The 25,328-nt window shown below is 42.5% G+C and overlaps 1 protein-coding gene across 2 annotated transcripts in view; it reads right to left on the reverse strand.

Annotated features, from left to right (window-relative positions):
* ATP8B3 (ATPase phospholipid transporting 8B3) overlaps nt 1-21,845 on the reverse strand; it is a 102,586-nt gene extending 80,741 nt beyond the window's left edge. Inside the window, exon 1 of one of the 2 annotated variants that reach the window (XM_034437714.3) lies at nt 21,686-21,845. In XM_034437714.3, coding sequence (XP_034293605.2) covers nt 21,686-21,746 — 61 coding nt within the window. In that variant the 5' untranslated portion in view covers nt 21,747-21,845. Of the gene's footprint in view, nt 1-3,104; nt 3,322-21,685 lie in introns of those variants that run through there. The other variant, XM_034437717.3, reaches the window with a different exon arrangement.
* Nucleotides 21,846-25,328: the final 3,483 nt, after the last annotated feature.

Below are 25,328 nucleotides of genomic sequence, written 5' to 3' on the forward strand. Positions count from 1 at the left end.
ACACCGAGTGCCCAAACTGTGTGCACACCAGTGATGGGTTCCGCCCGGTTCCACCGAGCCAGTAGCAGTGACGATATGACGTCACCAAACCGGTTCTGCCCCCCCCGCCCCCCTGCTCCCCCACCCCCCCTCTATTATTCTTACCTTTTACTTGGCCCCACCCCCAATCTATTGCTGCCTCCTGAGTCCCAGCTGATCGGCTAGAGGGAAAAAACTGTTTAAACTCTTGTCGCGGGGCTTCAAAGGGCCACCCTACAGCTGATCAGTGTTAAAAGAAAACAAATGAGTAGACTGGTGCCTGCAAAAATAAATGGGTAGACCAGTGCCTGCAAAAATAAATGGGTAGACTAGTGCCTCCAAAAATAAATAGGTAGACCGGTGCCTACAAAAATAAATGGGTAGACCGGTGCCTCCAAAAACAAATGAGTAGACCAGTACAGCTCTGCAAGCAGTTAAAAGCCTGGTAGACCAGTACCTCTGCTAAATCCTAAAGAATTGTCACATGACCATCAAACCACACCCACAAAATAAGCCACGCCCACAGAACCGGTAGTAAAAAAATTTAGAACCCACCCCTGGTGCGCACCCATGACCAAACTGAAAGGTGCACACGCGTGAATGCAGAGACCCAAAGACCAGCTGGCCGGTGTGAAGTGGGGCATCCCAACACCGGCAGAGCAGCAAAAGGTAAGATCTTTTTCTTTTGTGAGCTTCTGTTTTGTCGTTTGCAGGGAAACAGAAGCTCACGAAAGAAATGCCACGAAGATTAGACCTGGGGCAATGGCGCACGTGCCAGCAGAGAGGGCTCTGCTTGCCACCTCTGGCATGTGTGCCATAGATTCGCCATCACGGCCCTACACCATTCCAGACAGGTGACTGTCCGGTCTCTTCTTAAAAACCTCCAGTGATGAAGCACCCAGAACTTCTGAAGGCAAGTCATTCCACTGGTTGATTGTCCTCACTGTTAGGAAGTTTCCCCTTAGTTGCAGGTTGCTTCTCTCCTTGATTAGTTTCCATCCATTGTTTCTTGTCCTGCCTTCTGGTGCTTTGGAAAATAAATTGACACACACACCCTCCTCTTTGTGGCAGCCTCTCAAATACTGGAATACTGCTATCATGTCTCCCCCAGTCCTTCTTTTCTCTAGACTAGCCAAATCCAAATCCTGCACCCATTCTTGATACCTTTTTCATATGATGGCTTTCTGGTAAGTTAAAAGTTGTGGGGGGGGGAGAGAAGCTGATGGATGATGGGTGGCGGGTGTGTATGTGTGTAGGCTTCCCCACTCTGTGGCAAGGGACCAGAACTTGCCTAATTTATCTAATCTGGTAGGATAAGATAGGCACCTCAGGGAGAAGTGATCCTGCAAATAACCTGGCCATGTCCTTCATAGGGCTTTAAAGGTGATAACCACCATGTTGATTTACACCTGAAAGGTACAACTGGGAGCCAGTGCAGTTCGTGTAACAGAGGTGTAATGGGGGCAAAGCTGGAAGCACCCAATGTTGTGCCCGCTGCTGCATTCTAGTTTCTAGACCAGTTGTAGCTTCTGTGTAGACTTCAAGGCAGGGGTGCTATTCAGCTGGTTCTGACAGGTTCTGGAGAACCGGTAGCGGAAATTTGGAGTAATTCAGAAGAACTGGCAAATACCCCCTCTGGCTGGCCCCAGAGTGGGGTGGGAATGGAGATTTTGCAATATCCTTCCCCCTGGAGTAGGGAGGGAATGGAGATTTTGCAGTATCCTTCCCCTGGAGTGAGGTGGGAATGGAGATTTTGCAGTATCCTTCCCTTGGAGTGGGGTGGGAATGGAGATTTTGCAGTATCCTTCCCTCAGGAGTAGCGAGGGAATGGGGATTTTGCAATATCCTTCCCCTGGAGTGAGGTGGGAATGGAGATTTTTGCAGTATCCTTTCCCTGGAGTGGGGTGGGAATGGAGACTTTGCAATATCCTTCCCCTGGAGTGGGGTGGGAATGGAGATTTTGCAGTATCCTTCCTCTGCCATGCCCACCATGCCCACCAAGCCACGCCCACAGAACCGGTAGTAAACAAATTTGAATTCCATCACTGCTTCACGGGCAGCCCTATCCAAAGCACACCGCAGCAATCTAAATGTGAAGTGACTAAAGCATACGCAACTATAAATGGTTGAGTTTTTTTCAAAGGAAAACCAGTGTGGAGTAGTTTAGGTCAAGGGTCTCCACAGTGGTGAAATGTTCCCGGATAGGACCGAATCACCCGATCCAGTAGCAATTTTTCCCTGGCGATCCGGTTGCAATCGCCACCCAGGTGTTATTACTTCCTGGTTTTAGCCAGGAAGCAATGTTTTTTTTTACTTTCTGCACATGCGCAGAAGGTTTTGCACATGTGCAGAAGGTGTGCACACACGTGAGTGCTTCCAAACCGGTAAGGAAGGTAAGTAGATTTCACCCCTGGGTCTCACGGCCTTGATATCTCGCTGCCTTGATATCGTCATAACTAAAGCAAAGATGAACATCCAACAACAGAAAGAAGCGTTTTGATGACGTCAGGGTCGGTGGGCGGAGCCTCCCGCCAATTTTACTACCGGTTCTATAGAACTTGGTGCGAACCGGGGGCAACCCACCACTGGCGCGCGCCCATGAGCGAACCAGTAGCAACGGGATTTGAGACCCACGACTGTCTAGGATGCATTGTGCAACGGACTCCTTTCTCTCGCATGCCATTCCTCTCGTCACATTTGATTATATGCATTTCTTTCACTCTCCCTTTCATCCCAAAAGAAAAGCCACCAAACCTGAAACCTCACTCTTAATTTCACATTTGTCTAAATTGACTTCTTCAGCACTTTCTCTGATTCTGCAGCAGCTAACAGGTTCCCTGGGCAGAGCCTGCTTTCCGTCTCTAAGATACGTTAACGACAGCACCTCTGCGTCTTCCTGTAACACAACATGCTTCCCCTGTTACACCACTGCACCGCTTCCCCTGTTGCACCACTGAAATTCTTAGATAGGAGAAGCTTGGAGTCACCCAAACTGCTCTTCTCTTCCCCCTTGGGGCTCGTTAGGGATAATGAGACAAAGAGATCCACGCTGTGCATTGCTGGCAAGAAACATTCTCATGGCTTACCTGCCTAGCTCCTTCCCTTCCTGCCAAGGGGAACACTGTTGCCCTTCTCCAGATCTTCAGGATGCTTCTGATGACCTCAAGTGGCTTCCAAGCTGTGGCACAAAAGACCAACTTTGCCAAGGCATAGAGGCTTTTAAAAAGTACGAAGGGAGTAGGAAGTAACTCACTCCACCCAACCTCCTGTTCTTGCTCTCTCCTTCCTCTCTCTCTCTCTCTCTCTCCTTCCCTCCCTCTCTCTCTCTCCTGAAATCTTGCTCACCTGTATACCTGAGAAGCAAAATCTTTCCAACTCATGACAAGCTATAGAATAACCCCTTTTTCACTTCTTCCATGCTCAACAGGCATTTTGCCAAGAAGAGGCTAAACACATCACTGTCACCCAACACGTTTTCTCCCGCGCCCCCCCTGCCCCCCCGCCCCCGCCCCCCCACTCCCTTTCCAGCTTTTCTTTGGCCCAAACCCAGTTTAACCGGTGGGTAGTACCCAAGGCAGAAGAACTGCATCATCTCGGTCACGCTTGACCTACCAGGCTCTTGACCACATTGTTGGCTTCTGTCCCAGACCAGTTCTGCTAAGAATGCCTTCTTTCCTTCCTCCGCAGGTAGACGAACGTCATCTGATTTGATATCATAATCTTCAAAGCCTCCCAGGTAGGGCTTAACTTAATATGGACCTGAATGCAAGCTATCTGATTTCACATATCTAAACTCTTTGGCTGAAGAGGTTGTAAAAAAAAAAACCTTTTAAAGCCTCTGACGATCCCAGCTGACTTGCCTGATTGGCAGAGGCTTTTTTTTCCTTTTAAAAACATTTTTTCTATAATCTCTTTGGCTGAAGAGGTTGTAGAAAAAATGCTTTTAAAAGCCTCTGACGATCCCAGCTGACTTGCCTGATTGGCAGAGGCTTTTTTTTCCTTTTAAAAACATTTTTTCTATAATCTCTTTGGCTGAAGAGGTTGTAGAAAAAATGCTTTTAAAAGCCTCTGATGATCCCAGCTGACTTGCCTGATTGGCAGAGGCTTTTTTTCCTTTTAAAAACATTTTTTCTATAATCTCTTCGGCTGAAGAGGTTGTAGAAAAAATGCTTTTAAAAGCCTCTGATGATCCCAGCTGAGTCGCGCGATCATCAGAGCGTTTTTTTTTTTTACTTTTAAAAGCAATTTTTCAGCCAAAGAGATTGTAGAAAAAATGCTTTTAAAAATTAAAAAAAAGACTCTGATGATCGCGCAGCTCAGCTGGGCATGGGGGAGGCAGGGATTTTTGCTACTGGTTCTCCAAACCACCCGCCTCCATCACTACCGGATCGGGCAATCTGGTCCGAACCGGGAGCATTTCACCCCGGATTTAAACTAAGGAAAAGTTAGGGCAGTTTCAAGTTGAGGGTGATTTTTTAGCACTTCATGGATTTCACGTACAGGTAGTTGTCGATTTACAACAGTTTATTTAGTGGCCATTCAAAGTTACAACCGCACTGAAAAGTGTGACTTACGGCCAGTAGTGGAATGTGCAGAATGGAATGCGCATGCGTAGAGCGTCCATGATGATGTCCCGGCGGGTGGGCGGAGCCTCCCGTTGCCACCACTACTGTTTCTCCCGAACAGGGGCAAACCGGTAGAAATCCACCACTGCTTACGACCATTTTTCACAGTTACGACTTTTGCAGCATCCCCATGATCATCTGATCAAAATTCAGATGCTTGGCAACTGGTTCAAATTTATGACCGTGGCTATGTCCCAAGGTCATGTGATCACCTTTTGCGACCTTCTGATGAGCAAAGTCAATAGGGAAGCCAGATTCACTTAATAACCAGGTTACTAATTTATGAACTGCAGTGATTAACAACTGTAGCAAGAAAAGTCATAAAATGGGGCAAAACTCACTTAACTAATGTCTCACTTAACAACAGAAATGTTGGGCTCAATTGTGGCCGTAAATTGAGGATTATCTGTAATTGTTTTGACAATGGTTCAGAAGGGGGGTTTCCATTATCTTATTCTAGAAAGTTGTTTCAACTTCCCAATCTAACCTATAGCTCTAATCTTTTTGGTGGTCTCTGAACAACTAATCAGGACCACACAAAGTGGATTTTAGGTATCATTCAAAATTTGCAGTTTTCCAAAATTCATATTGCAGTTTTATCTTTTTTTAAAAAAAGTATATAACATTAAAATACCTCACCAATGCATGTATCAAATGAAACACATTGATGAAAAGGATGTGCAAAGGTGGATTATATTAGGGGTCTTGTTTGCAAAAATCAAATTTTGCACATTAGGCAAAATGACACACAAAACTGCATGTATATGAAGAAACATGCCCAAAAATATACTGTATATCACAAAAATGAATTTAGAATTTAATTCTGCCATGCCACTGGGGGTCAAGCTATTTTCCAAGGCACCTGAAGGCCAGACAAGAAACAATGGATGGAAACTGATCAACCTGGAAATAAGGAGAAATTTTCTGACAGTAAATTCTTAAGACGGAAATGGCAAAAAAGAAGAAATACTTGGCAGTGCATATAATAACAGCAGCAAGAATCGCTTTCGCTCAACAATGGAAAGAGAAAAAAATACCAACTAAGGAACAAGTAATTGGCAAAATAATGGAATGTGCCGAGATGAATAAATTAACATTAGAAATTAATGACAGAGAAGATTCTGATTATTACAGCGTATGGGACAAGTGGTACGGGTGGTTAGAGAAGAGGAAATTGAAATAAAAAGGAAAGAGACCAGAGCAAGTACAAGAAATAGTAAAATGAAATAGAAAGAGAAGATGTACTATGGATGGTAGGAAATATAATAAGGCAAGGAAAGGTTACATGGGTAAGCAAAAGACATGACTTATGTATTTACTAATTTATCGTTAAAGATTATTATATATATATACACTAAGAATGATATGAGAACACAATTCTTTATACCATGTAACTGGTTTGCAAAGATTATCTATATATGTACAATATGTAAATTGTATTTATTTCTTTTTCCATACTATGTAACCGGATGGATAAAAATTGTATTATTATAATTTCTTAATAATAAAACATTAAAAAACAAAACAAAACAATGGAACAGAAGTTGCCTTCAGAAGTTGTGGGAGCTTCATCACTGGAGGCTTTCAAGAAGAGACTGGACTGCCATCTGTCAGAAATGGTGTAGGGTCTCATGCTTGGGGAGAGGGTTGGACTAGATGACCTACAAGGTCCCTTCCAACTCTGTTGATCTGTGAAATCTGTATAATCTCTCCATGAAATTGTGGAGGGAAGGAACACAGTGATTTATAACAGGAAAGACCTAAATACGTGGGTGGCACACTATTTCATCTTGTTTCTATTCTTTTCATGGTGTGGAGGTGGTGGAAACTTGAAAATCTAGAAGCTGAGGTTCAATTCATCCCAGAGAGATTTGCCTTCCGATACAGACTTTTTAAAAAGAAGAATCTGCTCAGTTTATGGATGATTTTAGAATTCCTTTTACTTGTGGGTGTGGTTTCCCTCATAGTTACAGCAGTTTCTCAATCTTGGTAACGTTAAATTTTCTGGAGCTCCAGAATCCTCTGAGCCTCACGCCTTTACCTCCTGCCAGCCAATTCGCTGGGCGACTTGAAATAATCATAGCAACAACACCATAATATTATCCTGTATTTCTTCACGTGCATAGCATGCTTTCTAATTAGGAGGCAACCTAAATCTAACTTATGTAAGCTGTCAATCATTCAATCTAAAGGTAGGTAAACCTGTTAGCAGTTGATTCATCTCTTTTGGAGACATGGAAAGGTTACAGATAATTTTCAAATTGGGATCAGAATTTAAATGGCTAAGCAAGGTGATTGATGCAGTTGTGCCCAATTTTACAACCTTTTTTGCCATGGTTGTTAAGTGAATTACTGTAGTTATTAAGGGGATCATATGGTCATTTAGTGAATCTGTCTTTGCCCACTGACTTTGCTTGTCAGAAGTTGGTTGGGAAGATCACAGATGGTGATAGCAATAGCAATAGCATCTAGACTTATATAATACTTTATACTGCTTTACAGCCCTCTCTAAGCGGTTTAAAGAGTCAGCTTATTGCCCCCAACAATTTGGGTCCTCATTTTACCCATCTTGGAAGGATGGAAGGCTGAGTCAACCTTGAGCCTGGTGAGATTCGAACTGCCAAATTGCAGGCAGCCAGCAGTCAGCAGAAGTAGCCCGCAGTACTGCACTCTAACCACTGCGCTCATCATGTGACTTTGAGATGCTGCAACCATTATAAATACATGTTGGTTGCCAAATGCTCAAATTTTGATCTCACAACTGTGAGGATAACATGGCAATCATTAAGTCTGGGGATTGGTTGTAAATCACTTTTTTCCCAGTGGCATCATAACTTCAAATGGTTGCTAAATGAATCATTGTAAGTCGAGATCTACCTGTATGTTTTTACCACTGGTGGCAACAAGGAAACCCAACAGAACAGCAACAGATGAAAAGAAGCATGTCAATTCCACTTTTCCCAAAACATTCTGAAAAATACGGGCCTTTTTAAAAACAGTATATTGTTCCTGGCAACATATCTGTAATATTAAAATACAAGAATAATCTTGACATGATCATATATGTAATTGTTCGAATTGTAAGTGTTGGAGAAGATCGTATTAGTGTTTGGTCCCAGGGCAATTAACAACAACAGATATCTCCCTAGCTTTCACTGAGTGACCAGAACTTTAATAAAATAACTCACACAAAAAAAAACACACCATGCAAAATATGCTACACTTTGGATTAAAATAATGCATTCAGAAGGACTTTAGCTCATTCAAGCATTGTCTGACTGATACAGTTCTATCATCTTTACTGTACATCCAGATCAGTAGTGGGCTGCCCCCGGTTCGGACCGGTTCTATAGAACCGGTAGTAAAATCGGCGGGAGGCTCCGCCCACCGACCCCAACGTCATCGGGAAGCTTCTGTGCAGAAACGCGCACAATCAAAGCAAGAGTGCATGCGCGGTCCCGTTGCAAACTGGTAGTAAAGGTAAGTAGAACCCACCCCTGATCCAGACTGATTTTTCAATATTTCTGAGTGTGTTTGTTATTGCCCCAGAGGCCAGCCAAAACAGAGAAAATGAAAATCTATAATCTTCTTCTAAAACAAAATTTGGCTGAAACTGAGGAAGAAAATATTATGGGTGGCCTGAAATTTAACTGAACCCAAAAAAAGCTATTCAAGCCACTATTGTCTTCAAACATCTGTCAATAGCATTTTCACCAGAATGGAATCTGTGAGAACAGAATATTTCAGCTGGAAGTTCTATTGACACAAGAGCCTCAGAAGATCCTACAAGTTTTATAATGGAGGGGAGGGCCAAGAAAAGTTTCTTCTGTGATGCTACGCCGACCACCAGTGTTTCTCAGCCTTGACAGCTTGAACAGGGGTGGGTTCTAAATTTTTTTCTACCGGTTCTGTGGGTGTGGCTTATTTTATGGGCGTGGTTTGATGGTCATGTGACAATTCTTTAGGATTTAGCAGAAGTACTGGTCTACTAGGCTTTTAACTGCTTGCAGAGCTATACCAGTCTACTGATTTGTTCTTGGAGCATTCCGGTCTACCCATTTGTTTTTGGAGGCACCGGTCTACCCATTTGTTTTTTGAGCGCACTGGTCTACCACCATACTGCCTTTTAACACTGATCAGCTGTAGGGCGGCCTTTTGAAGCCCCGCGGCAAGAGTTTAAACAGTTTTTTTCCTTCTAGCCGATCAGCTGGGACTTGGGAGGCAGCAAATAGATTGGGGGCGGGGCCAAATAAAAGGTAAGAATAACGCAGGGGTGGGTGGGAGGGCCCAGCTCCCGAACAAAGAGAACCAGTTCGGTGATGTCATATCGTCACCGCTACCGGCTCGGCCAAACCGGGCCGAACTGGGAGGAACCCACCACTGAGTTTGAAGATGTGTGAACTTCAACTCTCAGAATTCCCTAGATGGCTGGGGAATTCTGGGAGTTGAAGCCCACACATCTTCAAACTGCCAAGGTTGAGAAACACTGCTCCTGAGATTCGTGTCAGCCCAACCTTGCTGGAACTTTAGAAGCCCTTAAAGATCTAGATGTTAGATGTTCTTAGATGTTCCCTCAGCCCTAGGATGGTGATGTTAATAAACCTGTCAAGGTGACTCATTATGATGACAGTCATATGGATTATATTAGGTTACCCTTGGATGCTTCTGTGCTCTTATTGTGTTTTCGTTAGCATTATTTATGTCTTGGTGGTGGCAGTTTTAATCTTATGTTCACCACCCAGATTGTGGTGACAATTGTGAGATGAGCAACTATATAAATCAGTATGTGCTGCAGCTGCCAAAAAATGCCAATGCAATCCTAGGTTGCATAAACAGAGGGATAGAATCAAGATCACATGAGGTTTTCAAAACAGATTGGACACCATTGACCTCAATGATATAAGGTCTCCTGTCTTGAGCAGGAGGCTGGACCAGAAGACCTCTGAGGTCCCTTCCAGACTTAGGATTCTGAAAGCAATTATGTTTGGAAGAGTTAGTGGTAAAAGGAAACCAGGCCGTCAAAGAACATGGTGGCTGGGCACTATTTATTTATTTATTTGATCAAATTTGTATACCGCCCTACTCCCGAAGGACTCAGGGCGGTGAACAGGCACAAAATAAAACACATAGATACAAAAGTTAAGAGCAGAATTAAAACCAAATTAAATATTTGAGCCCAAGACAATTTAAAACATCCCAAAAATTTAAAACAAATTTAAAATTTAAATTTAAATTTAAAAATGAAAAAATTAAAAGGGGGAAAGGTCAAGCCAGGCCTGCTTGCTGAAATAGAAAGGTCTTTAGAGCGTGGCGGAAAGTGCGCAGGTCCGGGATCCTACGTATCTCCGGGGGGAGCTCATTCCAAATAGTAGGTGCCCCCACAGAGAAGGCCCTCCCCCTGGGGGCCACCAGTCGACACTGTTTGGCCGACGGCACCCGGAGGAGCCCCTCTCTATGAGAGCGTACCGGCCGGTGGGAGGTTGATTGTGGTAGTAGGCGGTCCCGTAAATAGCCAGGTCCTAAGCTGTGGAGCGCTCTAAAGATGGTAACCAGAACCTTGAAGCGCACCCAGAAGACCACCAGGAGCCAGTGCAGCTCGCGCAGGAGAGGTGTTACGTGGGAGCGCCATGTCGCTCCTATAATCACCCGCGCGGCCGCACTCTGCGCCAGTTGGAGCCTCCGGGTGCTCCTCAAGGGGAGCCCCATGTAGAGAGCGTTGCAATAGTCCAGGTGGGAAGTGACAAGGGCATGAGTGACTGTGTGTGAAGAGTCCCGATCCAGAAAGGGACGCAACTGGCGAATCAGGCGAACCTGATGGAAAACCTTCCCGGTCACGGCCGTCAAATGCTCTTCTAAAGACAGCCGTGAATCCAGGAGGACGCCCAAGTTGTGCACCCTCTCCGTGGGGGCCAGCGATTCGCCCCCAATAGTCAGCGATGGCGTCAACTGACTATATCGGGACGTCGGAAACCACAGCCACTCGGTCTTGGATGGCTATCAAAGCTGACGCCAGCCAGAGCATAGAGAAATGCAAAGAAATAGTGCAGGATTGGAAGACATGGAGAGAGCTGGCCCATAGAATTGCCAAGAGTGGGACTCAGCTGAATGGATTACATCATCATTATGTTCTCTGAAATTGGCCACCCTTGGGATATCTCTGCTGTTGTTACTAAGGAGCTCCTGGCAGCTTGTAAGAGATTTGGGTATCATCTTGCTTGGTATGTATGCTTTTTTATGTTATGCTTTTAAATCTGTTTGTTTGAGCTAATAAAAAAAAACTTAAAATCCCTTCATGCAATTAGTTTGTTTATTGTCTCTGGATCCAAAAGAATCAATTGCCTGGGTACCTGTTCTATGCCCTGACATTTCACAAAATTTCACATGCTTGTACAACTTCTTTTATGGAAGCTTGATTATGCAAAGTATTAAGCTTGTTAACAATATATTAGAAGGATGTCTTCTCTTTTTCTACTCTTGCTAAGCCTTATCTGTTCATGGCAGTTGGTAATCCAGTTGCAAAAATAAGTAGAAGTAAAAATGAAATTAATTCCATGATGAAATTGGAATTGTGCCAACACACTCAGAAAGACATAAACAGCAAAACAGCATTTTCTGGAGCTAAACTTTGATGGCTCTTGAATACCTGTGCCTCTTTCATCCAAATACAAAACTAGTATTCAAAATAAGTTACACCTTAATGCTGAAAGACCTGGAGTGTCAACTGACCTTCTTCGCTGTAGTTTTAAGTTTTAAGCTCATGGTCTCTTCAGTTTGGGGGGTCACACCAAATGGAGCTTGAAAATCAGTGGTGAAATGCAAATTTTTTTACTTGGCATGGTGTGGCTTGGTGGGTGTGGCTTGGTGGGCGTGGCAGGGGAAGGATATTGTAAAATCTCCATTCCCACCCCACTCCAGGGGAAGGATACTGCAAAATCTCCATTCCCACCCCACTCCAGGGGAAGGATACTGCAAAATCTCCATTCCCACCCCACTCTGGGGCCAGCCAGAGATGGTATTTGCCAGTTGTCCGAACTGCTCAAAATTTCCACTACCAGTTCCCCAGAACCTGCTGGATTTCACCCCTGTTGAAAATCCTTATCAAAAATGGATAATTTTCATGACAAGGGCAGCTAAGGTTAGACCTAATAGATACCGTGTTTCCCCAAAAATAAGATCCTGTCTTATATTTTTTTGAACCCTGAAATAAGCGCTTGGCCTTATTGCCATGCGCTCAAAAGCCCGATTGGGCTTATTATCAGGGGATGTCTTATTTTGGGGGAAACAGGGTAATACTATTTTCCCAGATAATAATTACTAGGTGAAAGAGAAACATTAAAAAAAAAAAAACCCAAAGTTCAGGACACTGGATTAGGAGCAGAATCTGCAATAGTGTATTCCTTTCCAGCAAAAATCCTATTCCATCAAGATGTTTGTACAATTTTTTCCCACTTGCAAATGTAGAAGATGATATTGTTATTTGTTATGACTGCATCTCTGAAACTGTTTCAGTTTTACATTGTGCAGAGGTGGGCAAAGATGGCTCCTTTACGACTTATGGACTTCAACTCCCAGAATTCCTGAGCCAGCATAGGATAACTCTGGGAGTTGAACTACACAGATCGTAAAGGGACCATAGTTGCCCACCCCTGATGTTGTGAGTCTAATTCTTATTTGCCCTTCAGAAACGTTCTTGAAAATTTCAGACTTTGCTAGTTGACTTTTGCAGATTTTTTAATAGCTATTTATTATTCTTTAAGCAGCAAATCGATCTCTCTCACACACAAACTCCCTTTCTCATCCTGCATATTTATTGGAACATGTACAACAATGTTTCTCAACCTTGGCAGCTTTCAAAAGTGTGGACTCCAACTCCCAGGATTATCTAATCACCAGAGAATTTCCCCAGACTGGCGGCAGCAGAGGTGAAATCCAGCAGGTTCTGACAGGTTCTGGAGAACCGGTAGCGGAAATTTGGAGCAGTTCAGAGAACCAGCAAATGCCACCTCTGGCTGGACCCAGAGTGGGGTGGGAATGGGAATTTTGCAGTATCCTTCCCCTGGAGTGGGGTGGGAATGGAGATTTTGCAGTATCCTTCCCCCAGGAGTGGGGAGGGAATGGGGATTTTGCAATATCCTTCCCCTGGGGTGGAGTGGGAATGGAGATTTTGCAGTATCCTTCCCCTGCCATGTCCACCACGCCACACCACGCCCACCAAGCCACGCCCACAGAACCGGTAGTAAAAAAATTTGGATTTCATCACTGGGCAGCAGTATTTTGGAATTGCAGTCCGCACCTCTGAAAGCTTCCAAGATTGAGAAACACCGATATAGAAGGCATTGGTGTTTATGCAGCATATTTGGCTAATGCTGGCAAAGATGTATAGAACTTTTCCTTTACATTTTCTCATAAAATCCATGCAAAAATATTCAGCTATGACAAGTGTCACGTGAAATGTTAATACCACTTTATAATGCCTTGGTAAGAGCACACTTGGGATATCGCATCCAGTTTTGGTCGCCATGATATAAAAAAGATGTAAAGACTCTAGAAAGAGTGCAGAGAAGACCATTAAGATGATTAAAGGATTGAAGGCTAAAACATATTGTTGGAATTCATTGTTGGAATGTATTTCTATGCAACAACTACAGTAATATTCAGCCAGTAGATGGCAATGTTTACAAGTTTGGATCTATGGTATATACTCTATGTGCTTTTGTTCTAAGTAGAGTTTTCTGTTTCCTGTTACAGTTAAACAGTTGAGCAGTAATGCACATGGTGACTGTACTCTTTGTTTGCACTGTGGTGCTATATATAAACAGAATTTCTAACACATATGAAGAACAGTTGCAGGAATTTGGTATGTCTAGTGTAGTGAAAAGAAGTACTAGGGGTGATATGTCAGCAGTATTCCAATATCTAAGAGGCTGCCACAAAGAAGAGAGGGTCAACATATTCTTCAAAGTACCTGCAATGGATGGAAACTAATCAAGGAGAGAAGCAACCTAGAATTAAGGAGAAATTTCCTAACAGTGAGAACAATTAATCAGTGGAACAACTTGCCTCCAGAAGTTGTGGGTGATCCAACACTGGAGGTTTTTAAGAAGAGATTGAACAACCATTTGTCTGAAATGGTATAGGGCAAAGGTGTCAAATTCAAGGCCGGGGGGGCGGATTCGGGCCACGGGGTGCTTAGATCTGGCCTGCATGGCCGCCCTGGAAACAGCAAAGGATTGGCCCGCAGTGCTTCTGCCAGTGAAAATGGAGCTCAGGCAGGCCGCCCACAGCTCTCCCAAGCTCTCTTTTCACTGGCAGAAGGTTGCAGGAGGCCGTCACAGCCGAAAACGGAGCTCCATTTTCGCTGACAGAACACTTCGGCCACCACAGGCACTCCTGACAAGAATGACGTCAAGCTGGCCATGCCCACTCTGACTCCCCTCCGAGGTCAGATGCCACTCTGACGCAGCCCTTAATGAAATCGAGTTTGACACTCCTGGTATAAGGTCTCCTGCTTGAGTGGAGGGTTGAACCAGAAGGCCTCCAAGATCCTTTCCAACTCTGTTATTCTGAGTAAATATTTTGGCATCGAAGAAAAATCAAATGTATAAAGGGGAGAAAACCTTGACGTATGAAGGTTTCTTGGATGTTCAGGGTAATCCGAAGTCACGAGAATTATTAACTCTTCAAGGATATAAGATAGACTGGTGGTCTTATTCTCAAGTGCACTCCAGGTATAAAAAAGATTTACATAGTGAAGGAATCTACCGTAAAAGACAAGAATTGGATAAGATCTTATTAGAAGGAGGGAAAGGGATATTATCTAAATGTTATGCATATTTATTGTCTCTGCAGATAGGACAGGATGTAGTGAAGGATTGTATGATAGCATGGGGGCGAAATTTTGGATATCCCCTTGACTTCCAGCAATGGGAACAGATTTGGTTGAAAAATATGAAATTAACCATGGCCTCCTCATATAAAGAAAACATATATAAAATGGTCTACCGGTGGCATCTCCCCCCGGCAAGATTAGCTAAAATGTTTCCCGGGACATCTGCCTGCTGTTGGAAGTACGGTTACAGCAATGGAACCTATTTTCACCAATGGTGGACCTGCCCGCAGGCGGTTAAATACTGGGAAAAAATACGGCAATGGATTTTGGAAATTACACCGATTAATTTGGAATTAAGACCTGAGATTTTCCTATTGGGGGCAAAACCTTTGAATGTTAAATCAGATATATGGTTCTTGTTGATTCACATTATCACTGCAGCAAGATTAGCGTGTGCGCAGGAGTGGAAAAATCAATACTTACCGATAGATTTGAAAATAATATATAAAATTAATGAGTGTGCGGAATCAGATAGATTAACTAGATTGATCAATGGTAAAAAAGATTCAGATTTTTATAACAGTTGGAAAGTATGGTACGATTGGGTCCAGAAAAGGTGGGATAGAATAGATATATGATGATGTATATATATATGATGGCAAATATGTATGTATAAAGGAATGATTTTATACTTATGGACAATGTAATCATATTATACCATGGTGGCAGGATTGTATATTTTATTTATATATTAGTGTATAGAATATATTAATAAAAATTATATATATATAAAAAAATTTAAAAGAAGAAAAATCAAATGCATAAGTACCGAATTAGGGAGGCCTAGCAAAGCTTGTGAGAAAGTTCCAGGAGTCCTAATAAGCCACCAATTATTATTTTTTTTAAAAAAAGAAAACCTAACAAAGTACTTGGCTCCATTAACAGAAACATCATGTTCAGATCCCTGGAGGGAATGGTTTCTCTGTATGCTGTGCTGATTAGGAAAGACAGAAGCCAGTGTTTACTTCTGTGGGTTGCACTTCAAAAGGACATGGAGATGCTGGAGCAGATTCCCCCAAGAAGTGTCAAGATGATAAGGGATCATAAAGTCCCCTGGAGACCAAGAGAAGGAATTTGGCTTCTCTATCTTAAAAAAAGAGAAGGCTACCAGTTCTTATTCCAACTGTGAACTAAACAAAAATTAAAGTGGCATAGATTTGATATCAGAACTGAAAATGACCTTGGAGGTCTTCTAGTCCAACCCACTGCTCAAACAGGAAACCTTATACCAGGGGTGGGCAACTGTGGCCCTTTTACAACCTGTGGACTTCAACTCCCAGAATTCCTGAGACAGCCAGGAATTCTGGCTCAGGAATTCTGGAAGTTGAAGTCCACAGGTCATAAAAGGGCCCTATTTGCCCACCCCTGCCTTATACCAGTGGTGGAATTAAAAATTTTTTACTACTGGTTCTGTGGCCGTGGCTTGGTGAGTATGGCTTGGTGGGTGTGGCAGGGGAAGGATACTGCAAAATCTCCATTCCCACCCCACTCCAGAGGAAGGATACTGTAAAATCTCCATTCCCACACCACTCCAATGGAAGGATACTGCAAAATCTCCATTCCCACCTCACTCCAATGGAAGGATACTGTAAAATCTCCATTCCCACACCACTCCAATGGAAGGATACTGCAAAATCTCCATTCCCACCACACTCCAGGGGAAGATACTGTAAAATCTCCATTCCCATCCCACTCCAGGGGAAGGATACTGTAAAATCTCCATTCCCACCCCACTCCAGGGGAAGGATACTGCAAAATCCCCATTTCCTCCTGATCAGCTGGGACTCGGGAGGCAGAGAATACATGAGGGCGGGGCCAGTCAGAGGTGCTATTTACCGGTTCTCCGAACTACTCAAAAATTCCGCTACCGGTTCTCCAGAACTGATCAGAACCTGCTGAAACCCACCTCTGTCGCTAACTGAATGAAGTCAAGGATTATCAGTATTGTTTTCCAGGAGTGTCTGCAGTTTATTTTAGAGTTTTAACATCTGACACAGATTTTTATTTGCACTTTTTTTGCATTTTTATTTTGACTTGTGTTTCACTGTTTCTAAACTATTGGCTGCTATCTTTGCTTTAAAACAGGGATGGAGAACTAGGTATGGCCCCCTTTTATGACCTGTGGACTTCAACTCCCAGAATTCCTGAGCTGGGATACAATACCTTTAAAGCAGGGGTGGAGAGCTATGGCCCCCTTTTATGACCTGTGGACTTCAACTCCCAGAATTCCTGAGCTGGCTCAGGAATTCTGGGAGTTGAAGTCCACAGGTCATAAAAACCCCTGCTTTAAAGGTATTGTATCCCTGCTTGGAGATTATTCTACAGGACAGAAAAGGAGGACCAACACGTACCATGCATTAATCTTCCCTTTTCTGACCTCTGCCAAAGCAACCTGTATGCCAAAGAACTCAGGGAAGTGCGACAGCAGACTGAAGGACTTGCTGTGACGTGTGAGCCAGGCCTCTTCTCCTCGCACCAGTTGTCACTGTGAGAGATCACAACCAATTCCTTGGCTTCAGGAAGCCATCTCTTGACGGGAGAGAGGGAAGTGGAGTGGAGTGGAGTGCGGTGGATTGGAGGAGAGGAGAGGAGGGGAGAAAGGTTGGGAGAAGAGGAAAAGGAAGGAGATGGAAGAAGAGGGAAGGAGAGAGGGGAAAGGAGAGAGGGAAGTGGATGGGAGGAGAGGAGTAGGAGAAAGGGAAGGAGAGGGAAACAGAGAAGAAGAGAGGAGAAGGGAGAGGAGGAAAGGAAAAGGGAGGAGAGGGAAGGATAGAGGGGAGAGGAGAAGGAAAGAGGGAAGGAGAGAGGAGGGAAGGGAGGGAAGGAGAAGAAAGATGGAAAGAGATGGACTGTCGTAAAATTGGGCGAAATATGGTGTACATGAGAAAGGAAAACAGATGGGATATGGGATGGTATATATCTCATCAGCTAGCCATAGCAAAGAAAATGGTTTGGCTCACCTGGAGAAGGTGTCCTGGGATTCCATACCATACAAGGCATATACAAAAAGATGAGAAGGTCAAAAAAGACGAGGCAGACTCAGAAGAAGATGGAGAGGCAACATCAAAGACACACTACAACAGCATCAAATAACAATGGTTGAGGACGTGAGAAGAGCAAGAACCAAACTTTGTATCTCCCACAATACCTGAAGCGGTAAAAGGGGAAGAGGAGGAGGAGGAGGAGGAGGAGGAGGAGGAAGAAGAAGAAGAAGAAGAAGAAGAAGAAGAAGAAGAAGAAGAAGAAGAAGAAGAAGAAGAAGAAGAAGAAGAAGAAGAAGAAGAAGAAGAAGAAACCTGAATATCTCAGCTCATTTTTTAGCGCTCATTTTGAACAACTAGACTCCATGCAGTGGTGGGATTCAGCCAGTTCGCACCACTTCAGGAGAACCGGTTGTTAACTTTCCGAGCAGTTTGATGAACTGGTTGTTGGAAGAAATCATTAAGGCAGAGAATCGGTTGTTAAATTATTTGAATCCCACCACTGACTCCATGGCAAGGCATAGGAAGTTTCATAGAGTTCCATTTGAAGGAAGACTGTGCATTTGCGGAGCACCAGTCATTCAAGACATTGATCTGCAAATTGTACTTTGCAGAAGGGGCTGCCTACTTAAATTATTATTTAAAAACTAAAATATACTGGGTCATCCTGAGAAACTGTCTTACGTTTTGCAGAAAACAAAACCTGTGTAACCTTATAGTAAGACACACTCTTTATTTCTCAAGGCCGTTTTGAAGAGGCAGGAATATTTAGATCTGATTGGGATATGGGGGGTGATGACGTATTATTATGGTCATGTTTTCTTTGTGTGTACTTGCATATTTGTGTTAGTTTTGTATTTTTGATGTCAAATGACTAAATTAATAAAGTTTTTAGTCAATTCTCATTAAACACTTCCAACAAGATCATAAAGACTAAATAATTGAAGCTTGCAACTAACATATGTGTGAAAAAGAAGTAAAAAAAGAAAAATGGTGGCTGGGGAATTCTGGGAGTTGAAGTCCAGACAGCTTAAAGTTTCCAAGATGGAGAAACACTGGCCTATCTCATCTACTGATTGGTTGGGTGAAGTGATTATGCCGCCTTCTCACTCAGCCTGAGCGCAATCTCTTATTATTTATCCAGTTCCTTTTAAAACCCTCTAAAATCACGGGGATCAAACTTGCAACGTTTCACAACATATCGCAACGTTTTTTCCCTTCACAGAACTGGGGTGGGTGTGGCCTGTGTGTGACGCATCCGGCCCATGGGCCGCCAGTTTGACACCCCTGAGTCTAAATTGACTGCCATCTCTATTTTTGATGGTAGCAAATGATGCAGTTTAGCATGCAAGCATCAGAGGCAACTACGCAAGCTGCCAGATTGAGTCATTTTTAACCCAGCTCTTTTGGTCTAAGTCATATTAGGCTAGGAAACACCATATAGGTGGATTGTTCAGGCTACGAGATAAAACAGTTTACAAATATTATAGATGGTTTTGCACAACATACCCAAGCAAAGGTTCCCTCCCTCACACGCCCACATGCCAGAGTTCTCAATTTATCAATGGTTGTTAAACATGGTTAAGTCATAATGGCTGGATTCACACATCAGCTTACACCAGGGTTTCTACTAACCATCATTTGCTGAACAGACCATGGATGCGAGTTCCCTTATATCAATAAGAGATGAACTAATATTTGAATTGACAGGGATGAGGTGGCTCAGTGGCTAAGACACTGAGCTTGTCAATCAAAAAGGTCGACAGTTCAGCAGTTCGAATCCCTAGTGCCATGTAACGGGGTGAGCTCCCGTTACTTGTCCCAGCTTCTGCCAACTACCAGTTTGAAAGCACATAAAAAATGCAAGTAGAAAAATAGGGACAACCTTTGGTGGGAAGGTAACAGCGTTCCGTGCGCCTTCGGCATTTAGTCATGCCAGCCACATGACCATGGAGACGTCTTCGGACAGCTCTGGCTCTTCGGCTTTGAAACGGAGATGAGCACCGCACCCTAGAATCGGGAAGGACTAGCACATATGTGCGAGGGGAACCTTTACCTTTACCTTTAATATTTTAATAGTGGCTTGTTGAAGTCTTAATAATGAATTACATAGCAGGAAAATTCTCAGGGCTAAAAAAAGTCAAGTTGGCAGCTGCATGCATACTCCAAAGCCTATCCGTTTTGTGCACGCAACAACATTTGCAGCACGCACATAAAAAGCAAAAATTAAATTATGCAGATGTAGCCACCACCCTGATTTTGTCTGACCCTCCTTCTAGACATCATGGATCTTGTTACCAGAAGCCATAACAAAGAAATTACATAAACCAGGATATGATCAAAATTCAGAGGCTTGGCAACCAGCATATATTTACAAAAGTTGCAGCATCCAAGGCTCACCATTTGAAACCTTCTCAGCTGGCTTCTAACAAGCAAAATCAAAAGGGGAAGCCAGAGTTGCTTAACAACGGCATGATTCACTTAACAACTGCAATGATTTGCTTGACATGCTGGCTGGGGAATTCTGAGTGTTGAAGTCCACATATCTTCAGTTGCCAAGTTTGAAAAACACAGCACTATCCTGTTGCAATCTCTTGTAGGTAATGGATGATAATAGAATACATTTTGTTGCATTAACAGAGAGATTCAATCAAGATCACATGAGATACTGATACCATTCTATAAAGCTTTAGTAAGACCACACTTAGAATACTGCATCCAGTTTTGGGCAGCACACTATTAAAAGGGGCTTGGTGGCTCAGCAGACTGATAGCATTGTGATTAACACCAGCTGTCTGCAATTACTGTAAGTTCGAATCTCACCAGGCTCCAGGTTGACTCAGCCTTCCATCCTTTCTAAGGTAGGTAAATTGAGGACCCAGTTTGTGGGGGCAAATAAACTGACTTTGTATAAATATACAAAAGTATGAAGGCTATTGCTTAACGCATTGTAAGCCGCCCTGAGTCCCCGGAGAAGGGCGGCATATAAATTAAATTTAAAAAAAAAAAAGATGTTGAGACTCTAGAAAGAGTGCAGAGAAGAGGAACAAAGATAATTAGGGGGACTGGAGGCTAAAACATACAATGAACGGTTGTAGGAATTGAATATATCTGGTCTAGTGAAGAGAAGAGAAGGACCAGGGGAGACATGATAGCAGTGTTCCAATATTTGAGGGGCTACCAAAGAGAGGAGGGAGTCAGCCTATTTTCCAAGGCACCTGAAGGCCAGACGAGGAATAATGGATGGAAACCGATCAAGGAGAAATTCAACCTAGAAATAAGGAGAAATTTTCTGACAGTGAGAACAATCTAGCAATGGAACAGAAGTTGCCTTCAGAAGTTGTGGGAGCTTCATCACTGGAGGTTTTCAAGAAGAGATTGGACAGCCATCTGTCAGAAATGGTGTATGGTCTACTTCTTGGATGGGGGGTTTGGACTAGATGACCTACAAGGTCCCTTCCAACTCTGTTATTTCTGTTATTTCTGTCTTCTCATTTCATATAGATTAGCTGCCCTTCTAAGAGATCAGACGACGAAAATGCCATCTGAACACTCAGAACTGAAGAAGCTTCTTGGATGAGAAGCGAAACAACTTCAAGGAAAAAAAACAAGAAAGTCCAGTTGCCTTTTGAAAAGCAATTTTGGGACTCTGGAAGATGTCTTATCTCTATCTGATTCACAGGCCAGAGTGTGATTAATTAAGGTAAAAAGATGATGATGATGCGGTAGAAAAATGTTCAAGGTTGACTCAATCTTCCATCCTTTCTAAGGTAGGTAAATTGAGGACCCAGTTTGTGGGGGCAATAAGCTGACTTTGTAAAAATATACAAAAGTATGAAGGCTATTGCTTAATGCATTGTAAGATGCCCTGAGTCTCCGGAGAAGGGCGGCATATAAATCAAATTAAAAAAAAAAAAAGTGGTTTGCTCAGGCATGTTTGTTCTGTGGTAACGCGTTTAAAGATCCCTTAAACCAAACATGATTTTTCAGAAGAAAAGATTTAAGAGGTTTTCCAGATCAAGAACCACTTGAGATACCAACCAAGGAAACTTCTACCACCTTCAGTCACGCATCTTCTGCACAAAATAAAACTATACCTGGTCAAAACGTCACCAAACGCACGGTAGCTCTGAGGTCATCAATTCTGAAAGATGGGGAAAGATGGGGTTTACCTGGATTAGCCTGTTTCCCATTTTTTAAATCTTCTTCTCGCGACTTGGAGTCTTTCTGCATCTCACAGCTCCGTACAACGAATAAAATGGTCTTGGATTTTCCTTATCTGTTCAAAATGGCTTTCTTTTCCCCCCCTCAGTGTGGAGCAAAATGGATGGATCTTTCTGTGGCACATAAAAACAGTCCCAAGGACGATGGTAGCAGTTCAGAAATATTGCTTCTTCGATAGCATCTCTTGTTAGCTCAATGCTGAAGGCAAAGCTACCATGGACAATTATATAGGGACCTGCCCTATGTTTTGGAATCCTGGCTGTAACTGGATAATCAGGATATGTTTCCCCTAGACATGCTCAGGTTAATAGATCTTTAGTACCTCATCCCCCATAAACTCAACATTTGCATAAGCTATTTGCATCATCCACCCACAGCAGTGTTATCAAAAGGTTTTGATGATTCATATGAGAAAATGCTTCCAAGATTCTTTTCTTCTGAATTATTCCCAGCATCTGGCATCTCATTAATTTCAGAATGGGATCTGCATGTCCCTTCACATTTTTTTTTCTTCTTCTCATTAGTTTCATTTCCGGATTGTGTGCAGAATTGCAGACATCGTAATTGGATGAAGCTTCCGATACCATCTTTCCAATGCCGTCTTTCATATTTATTCTTTGCAGAAATGGGTAATAGACTAAAGACCCACCACAGTGTAAATCATGGTATCCTAAACTGGAAAAGGAAGACAGAAATAGTCTGGTCCAACTATTTGCTTCCTGCCTGGGCAGGGGGTTGGACTAGAAGACCTCCAAGGTCCCTTCCAACTCTGTTATTCTATTCTATTCTAACTCTTTTTTTACCAATGTAGAAAATCAGTCTCCACAGATGGAAAGTGGCAATCACAAAGGATGTTGGATTACAAGCCATTATGCTGATTCTTTGCACTGCAAGCAGTCCCCGATTTACAACCACAATTGAGCCCCAAATTTATGTCGCTATGCAATTGTTAAGTGAGTTTTGCGGCTGCCATGAACACACTTCAGTTGCCAAGTGTCCAAATTTTGATCACGTGACCATGGGGATGCTGCAACAGTCATAAGCGTAAAATAAGTCACTTTTTTCAGTGTCATTGTAACTTAGGACAGTCGCTAAAAGAATGATTATAAGTAGAAGACTATCTGTATGCTGACTGGAAATGAGTTTTTTTTTATTTTTATTTGGCTACTGTTAAATACCTATAGTGTAAAGAATTCGTCCATTTCCAAGGTAGTCTATTCCTCTGAAATAGTTCAATAGTTCAATAATCCCTTCGGGGAGAAAGGCGGTATATAAATTCAATTTATGGTGATGATGATGATGATGATGATGATGATGATGATGATGATGATGATGATGATTATATTATATATTAGATTAGATTAGATTAGATTAGATTATAATAATAATAACAGTCGACCACCTGATCAGTGGGTGCAGCAAAATTTCACAAACTGACTACCTACAACGCCATGACCGTGTTGCTAAGATCATTCACTGGAAATTGTGCCAGAAGTTTGGATTTGAGTACAGCAAAAACCACTGGGAACATCAGGTTGAGAAAGTTTTAGAGAATGAGAAACTCAAGATCTTGTGGGACTTTAGGATTCAGACTGACAGGCACTTGGTCCACAACACACCTGACATAACAATAGTTGAAAAGAAAAAAGTATGGTTCATTGACATTTCACTACCTGGTGATGCACAGATTGAAGATAAGCAGCAAGAAAAAATCACAAAGTACCGGGATTTGCAAATTGAAGTTGAACGACTGTGGAAAAAGGAATCGTGTGTTGTCCCAATTGTAATTGGAGCCCTTGGAGCAATACCCAAAGGGCTACCCCACTATTTAGAAAAAGAAATTCTAAATTTGCCGGACTTGAACATTTTGACTCTACAAAAAACCACCTTACTCGGAACAGTTTACATCCTCCGACGATACCTTAACAGTTCCTAGGTCCTTGGTTAGGACTCGAGCTGCTGAGCTATTAACCAGCCTCAAAGGCTGTGAATCTCACTAAAGATTAAATAATAATAATAATAAGAAGAAGAAGAAGAAGAAGAAGATGATGATGAAGATGAAGATGAAGATGAAATAAATTTTCCTGAGTTTTGTGCTTCTTCACTCTGGATCAAATTTATTCCACCAAGACCTTCAAGTAGGCAACGATGCTGTTATATTGTGAATTAATTGTGGAGGTCTTGGTGCTCCCTGAGCATAGTGGTTTTCTTGCAGACATTTCATTCAATGCACTGATGATGTTACCTAGTTTGGTAATGAAATGTCTACAGGAAAACTACCAAGCTCTGAGAGCACCAAGGACCGCAACGTTCAATCCTGAGCTACAAATATTCTATTTTAATTGTCTCTTCTTCAGGCTAATCAGATCCAGCTCCTTCAGTTGTGCCTTATAACACTAAAGAACTTTAGAAAGTTTTTATCTTTTAAATTATTTTTTTTATTTACACAACACACCAAGAAATTCTTAAAAGACAGGAATTAAATAAGGAATGAAACCTAGGAAGAAGAAAACATATTTTGTAAATCAAACCCCATAGATAGGGATTAGGGACAGCTGCAGTGAGGTGGATGTTAAATTAGACAAGATGGTGGCCATGGTTATGACACTGAAGTTTCACCTCACAAACACACACACGCACACATACACTTTTTAAAATGTCTTTTGCCTGAAAAAAGAAGGTGGGGTTTTAATCTGCAGCTCTTGGCTTGTTTTGATCCATTTCTTCCACATGCTCAAGTTGAGAGCAGAGTAACTACACTTGTAATCTTAAAAAGAGATAGAACATTTTAGACAGAGTAACAGAGCTGGAAGGGATCTTGAAGGTCTTCTGGTCCAACCTCCTGCACAAGTAGGAGACCCTATACCATTTCAGACAAGTGGCTGTCCAGTCTCTTCTTAAAAGCTTCCAGTGATGGAGCACCCATAACTTCTGAAGGCAAGTTGTTCCGCTGATTAATTGTTCTGTCAGGAAATTTCGCCTTAGTTCTAGGTTGGTTCTTTCCTTGATTAGTTTCCATCCATTGCTTCTTGTTCTGCCTTCAGGTGCTTTAGAGCAGGGGTCTCCAACCTTGGGAACTTTAAGCCTGGAGGACTTCAACTCCCAGAATTCTGAGAGTTGAAGTCCTCCAGGCTTAAAGTTCCCAAGATTGGAGACCCCTGCTTTAGAGAATAGCTTGACTCCCTCTTCTTTGTGGCAGCCCCTGAGATATTGGAACACTGCTATCATGTCACCCCCACCTCCTTCTTTTCATTAAACTAGATATACCCAATTCCTGCAACCGTTCTTCATATGTCTTAGCTTTCAGCCCCTATGAATATCACCTTTGATATTCATATTCCATATAGCAGAAAAGTCTAGATAGCACCCTGAAGATGATATGCAATAACTGTTACGAAAAACAAAACCATCTTATCAGGAAAGGAGAAAATAAGGAAAAAACTCTTTGTTATTTTGTTATCTTTTGTTATTATACCCTGTAACTACAGAGTTGAGTTACAGTAATCCTTACAGTAATCCAATAAATCCATTTCCCAACCTTGTCTATTCTGAAGTGTTGACATATATTTCTGTATAATATATGTATTACAT

The sequence above is a fragment of the Pantherophis guttatus genome, chromosome 1 (assembly GCF_059756535.1).
Source record: "Pantherophis guttatus breed Tessera chromosome 1, ASM5975653v1, whole genome shotgun sequence".
Classification (NCBI taxonomy): Eukaryota; Metazoa; Chordata; class Lepidosauria; order Squamata; family Colubridae; genus Pantherophis; species Pantherophis guttatus.